Source organism: Scomber scombrus, chromosome 11 (assembly GCF_963691925.1).
Source record: "Scomber scombrus chromosome 11, fScoSco1.1, whole genome shotgun sequence".
NCBI lineage: Eukaryota > Metazoa > Chordata > Actinopteri > Scombriformes > Scombridae > Scomber > Scomber scombrus.
In genome coordinates this window covers 6335730-6340703 of record NC_084980.1, presented here as the reverse complement: position 1 = coordinate 6340703, position 4974 = coordinate 6335730, and the positions used below count along the sequence as shown (strand labels likewise).

The following is a 4974-nucleotide window of genomic DNA, read 5'->3' as shown; positions in this document are numbered from 1 at the left end:
TTAGCTGTTCCTCTGTTCCGACTCCCTCTGAGCCGAGGACGACGAGCTCTGGCTGTCCTCGGTGTCGTCTCCATCTGCGAGCAAGAGGAGAAAGAAGGGTGAGAACTTTTTATTTACAGGATAAAAATATCTTACAGTTGCTGAGTCTCAAATCACATACTTCTGTTAGTATACTGTGTACACTCTGTACTGACAGGTTAGTGTTGTCTCATATGAAACACAGCCATTGGACTGCATTTTTCCATACTTCTCAGTGTGAACGCACTTATGCACTCAAAATATTAAGTGTAAGTACAGATGTACACAATTTGGGTGTTTCTGCATGTTTAAGACTATTTACCACAGAGTCCAAATCTAAAGTCTTCTCATGCAGGTTGCTAGCGAGTTGCCATTCAGGTGTCTGACATTTGAACATTTTTCTTTCAAAGCTGCACTTTTTTATATTGTTTTTGAACCATACAAAATCACTTTTCTCTACAGACCTTAAAAATAAAAATAAAATCAGATTTTTATATTTTTAGGCTCATAGACTATCGAGCATTTTCATTTTCATCTTCAAAAATAACAAGCCTTTATTTCACCAGCCAAAGACTGACTGATGCAAGTTGCAGTGTTACAATATCCATTTTGCCAAAGTACACCAACCCCAAACTTCACCTAACGCCTAAACACCTGCTCCACACACAGAGATTTAGTATTCTTGCAAGTAACTGTGCAAGATTAAAGATAAAAGCAAGATAGATAAAAAAAATATCATCTTGAAACTCATATCAAAAACATTTTCCTTACTCTACTACAGTCTGTAGTTGAACATATTTTTCTATGTAAAGGTATTATACTTTATGAGTGGTATGTTTTAACATTGTATCAGCCTGAAGGATTCCTATTCTATTATCTTTTAATAGATCATGCAGATTATTCCTTCAGTATATTACTTTTTTTTTAGTATCTTAAGTATCAAAAAGTAAACTACCATTCCAGTTTCCAGGAGTCGGAAGTAGATATCTCACAAATAGACCACAAATAGACCACAAATAGACCAGACTATTCTTTCTTTTTTAAAATTACTTTATTCTTGATTAAATCCACTAGGTATGTTCTTGTCATATCTTACTTTATCTGCAGCTTACAAACAGTAGAAATACCTCTGTGAAACCTGAAGAGGAACACATTTAAATAGTTTCTGATGGCACCATCAGGCTAGTATGTTGTCGGTAGAGCTTTTTGGAACATCGACTAAAACAAAATCTTGGTCAGATCTTTAGGTTTACACTGAGGAGGTAACTGGCATCAGTACATACATATATTTACACACACGAACACACAGAATTGGTCCTAGTGTTTACCTCCTCCTCCTGCATTGATGTGCAGCTGGGACAGAGAAAGGGTGAGGGACATCTCTCGTCCCTCGGGGTCGGTGGGGCTCTGCAGGATGTCGTGCAGGGCGTTCCTTCTGCCCGTCCTGCCAGAGGCGATGAAGTCTGCGTACGTGGCCTCAACATCAGACATCGCTCGTGCATCATTCACACAGCAACACCTGCAAAGGAGAGCAGCGGGAACTTAATCCATAAACATCCAACTCCACATTTCTCCATGGGTTAAACTGTGTAAAATACATATGTCATTTTAGTTTAAATTTGGGCAAAAATGCTTGAAAAAGCCACCACACAACTTCCTGTGACATTTTACATATTCATTATGATATATGTTACTTTCCAAATAATAATATGAGGACGTAAGTAAAACTTCAAAGTCTTCAAACTTTATATTGCACATTTTTAACAGAGGCTGCAAAGTGTTTTCCATCATACAGAAATACCATCATACCAGTCACCACCCAGCAAACCCTTGAAGTTAAGGCCATCCTAAGTTAGCTGATCTAATTGGAGAGTGGGGATCTGGATGGTCAGAGCAGCAAAAGTGCAATCACCTTAAGCTTTTAGTTTGGCACATAGTATGACCAACAGGTTTTGGTCAGATGACCTAGGTGATTGCTATAAAACTCCCTTAATTACATACATGCTAAACTGTGGTGATAAATTAAATGTGGTACATATAATGTAATAAATGGTAATTCATGATGTCATTTTTAACCCTCTCCACTAATATGTCTCATGCTTCTGAACACTTCAATTCAATTTTACTGTCATTACTAACCATTGGGACATGGATGGCGTAAAAACAGACACAGTATACACAGTAAGGCACGGTATTGGTAGAAATATATAGTAATACATATTTTTTTATTTAAATTGTGCCTTACAATATTATTAAAATATATAGCCTATTATATATATTCTCATGCTTCTGAACAGTTTAATTCAATTAAATGATATTTTCATTACACATAGGGACATTCATGTCATAAAAACAGGATTACTATATGCACATAGTAAGGCTGAACATTGGTTAAAAATATATATAGTATATAGTAATATTATGTAGTCAAACTGAAGTAAAACACACTAAGAAAAATGTCAACATATGCACAAACGTGCAATATTATGGAGATAGAGCAGTTCTGCTTTACATTAATTTTCACAGCTTTACGGTCTGAAGCATCACATGCTAAACAACGCAGCCCGTCCATTATCATTTAGGCCCGTAAGTCAAGTCTCAGGTATAAAAAACAGGTCCACCAGTCCAGTTCACGCCACCGTAATAACTCATGATATAATGTTATAGTGTATGAGTCCTGTGTGAGTGTGTTCTTACCTGCAGTGACAGCTTTAACACTGCTGTAACCCGTAGCTACATCTTCAGGGAGTGACTTCACCTGCAGAGCAGCTCGACGGGCCCGACATCACAGCAAACGTCCACCAACACGAAGAAAAACAGCAGCGAGACACGCTAATGTCCGATAACCTCCAGTAAGAAATGATTCAAAGCGTTTATACTACTACTACGCGTTGACACAGGTTAATATTATAATATTAATCACATTAACAGGATGGTTTGGAAAGTCCTCCGTCTATTCGACATCATTTCCACCGTCGCATCTTCCTCCTTCGCGACCAATGAGCAGGTAGCAAACCGCAGCTGAGCTCTGATTGGACATCAGACACAAAAGGATGAGAGGAGAGAGCCCGGAGCAGCACCGAGCCATGCTGCCTTCAGGGTCACCTCGTAAAAAAAATCGCTTTCGTCTGCGAAGACTGAAACACACACATAAACGCGCATGTGCACACAATTTTGCACTAATTTTTCTGTTTTTATTTTTTGTTATTGTTGTTATTATATATATATATATATTGTAACTACTTGGTTTGCTATCACTTTTATATGGTCGTATTATTTTCTGTAACATTGTGAATATTGTGAAATGTTAACATTTTTTAGGTTGAGGCTTTTAATAATTTTTATAAATAACCACTGTCATTTTTGGTCAATTTTAACTTCTGCAAAAAAATAAAATAAACTAAACATAATGCATCATAGTGTGTTTAACAATAATAATAATAATAACAATGGTTATAATAATAATAGTAGTAATAATAATGATTTTTTTTAAAAAGATCATGTTACATGACATATTGAATAAGATAAAATAAAAATAAAGAAAAGACTATTAAAATAGAAGCATATAGTATGTCAAGAGGAACAAACTCAATTCATTATCACTACATCTCCTGCAGCAAATGAAGGCAACACGAAAATTGAGGAACTGCAATCATATCCGTCAATGTGCATGTTTTTATTCTCATCACAGCCACTGAATTTACGAAGTAGGCTACTGATGTTAAATCATCTTAAATCACATTTGATTCACGAGTACAGAAATAATCCATCTATAAACACAATGTATATAGACAAAGTACTCAGCTCTATAGGATATAATACAGTTTTCCATTAAAGCTTTTATCATCTAGAATTTCAGAGTGCTATCCAACTAAACTTTTTAATGTCTGGGTCTTATAATTAGTATGGAAAACATTTTGTAGACATTTTGTTTCAACATCTCTAAAAGAACCAAAAAACATTTCAATTGAATGATTACATAAGAAGAGATGATGTCTGTGACAGATTTTTTTTTAATGGTGACTTGAAATTGGATTGGAAACAAGATAAAGAAAAAAAAACAAGATAATGCTGTGCAATACTTTTCAAACCACAGGGTGGGGATGTTGTCAGCATGAAACAGCAAAAGCAAAATGACTGCAAATCAGAAAACCAGCTCAGATTAATTTACTGTTACACAGGCTCAGTCAAACAAATATCTTCTGGCTTTAGCAAGATTATAAATGTATATTTAGTATGATGCAACAATGTGAGCGTTTGGTACAACTTCAGTTCAACAAGTCACACATTGTTTTGGCTCTATCTATATTTTTTTTGGGGGGGGGGGTATGGATTTCCTTCTTCTAAATAAAAGAATAACAGGATCAATATATAAACAAAATGTGTTATCTGTATTGACATTTATACACTCCTGCACTAACAGTAAGCAGTATGAGCATGTGAGAATGTGTTGATGTGGAAACTGCTCTTTGTCTTTGTGCTTGTGGTGCTTGGTTTCAGCGGGACACAACCGGGAAGTTTTGGAAAGGAATCTAATTAGCGTAAAAGAGTTGAGATGAGATCATTCATACCAGCTTCAGAAGCCATGCGGTGTCATTTAACCGTTAGATCTGTGCTGGTGACAGGATCCACACAGACTCAGTTTCTCTGTAATCTTCCTTTAACACCTTGTCTCTTTTACTTGTATCTTTTGCTCCACACAGTCAGCAGACGCATATGATAATTTGTCCATAAAAAAAAACATGAATTTTCTTTTCTCTCTTCTTTTGAAATGTCTGTGATTTACTCTTGTTTTGACCATTTCTAAGTAGCACACATTCAAAATTGATCTTGGTTAATGTAATCTGCACCCAGATGAAATCTCATAAACTCAGCTATAAGTTTTTCCTTGTTCATTTTTAATGTTTTAACTGTTTTAACATTTGTTCCTCTGTGAAATAAGGAAAATCTAATCCA

At 35.7% G+C, this 4974-nt stretch overlaps 1 protein-coding gene across 1 annotated transcript; it reads right to left on the bottom strand.

The window, feature by feature from the left end:
* LOC133991231 (cAMP-dependent protein kinase inhibitor alpha-like) lies at nt 1-1509 on the bottom strand. Its single transcript, XM_062429724.1, has 2 exons — nt 1347-1509; nt 1-74 (listed from the first exon to the last, which is right to left on the bottom strand). The coding sequence occupies exons 1-2, from the start codon at nt 1507-1509 to the stop codon at nt 1-3; spliced, it is 237 nt and encodes a 78-aa protein (XP_062285708.1).
* Between the last annotated feature and the right edge of the window lie 3465 nt (nt 1510-4974).

Bases quoted from the DNA above. Each gene is read 5' to 3' on its own strand.
- LOC133991231 (XM_062429724.1), bottom strand. From the start codon at position 1,509: ATGTCTGATGTTGAGGCCACGTACGCAGACTTCATCGCCTCTGGCAGG. The intron at 75-1,346 runs GTAAACACTAGG...TCTTGCTCGCAG, and splicing joins CATCAATGCAGGAGGAGGAG to ATGGAGACGACACCGAGGAC.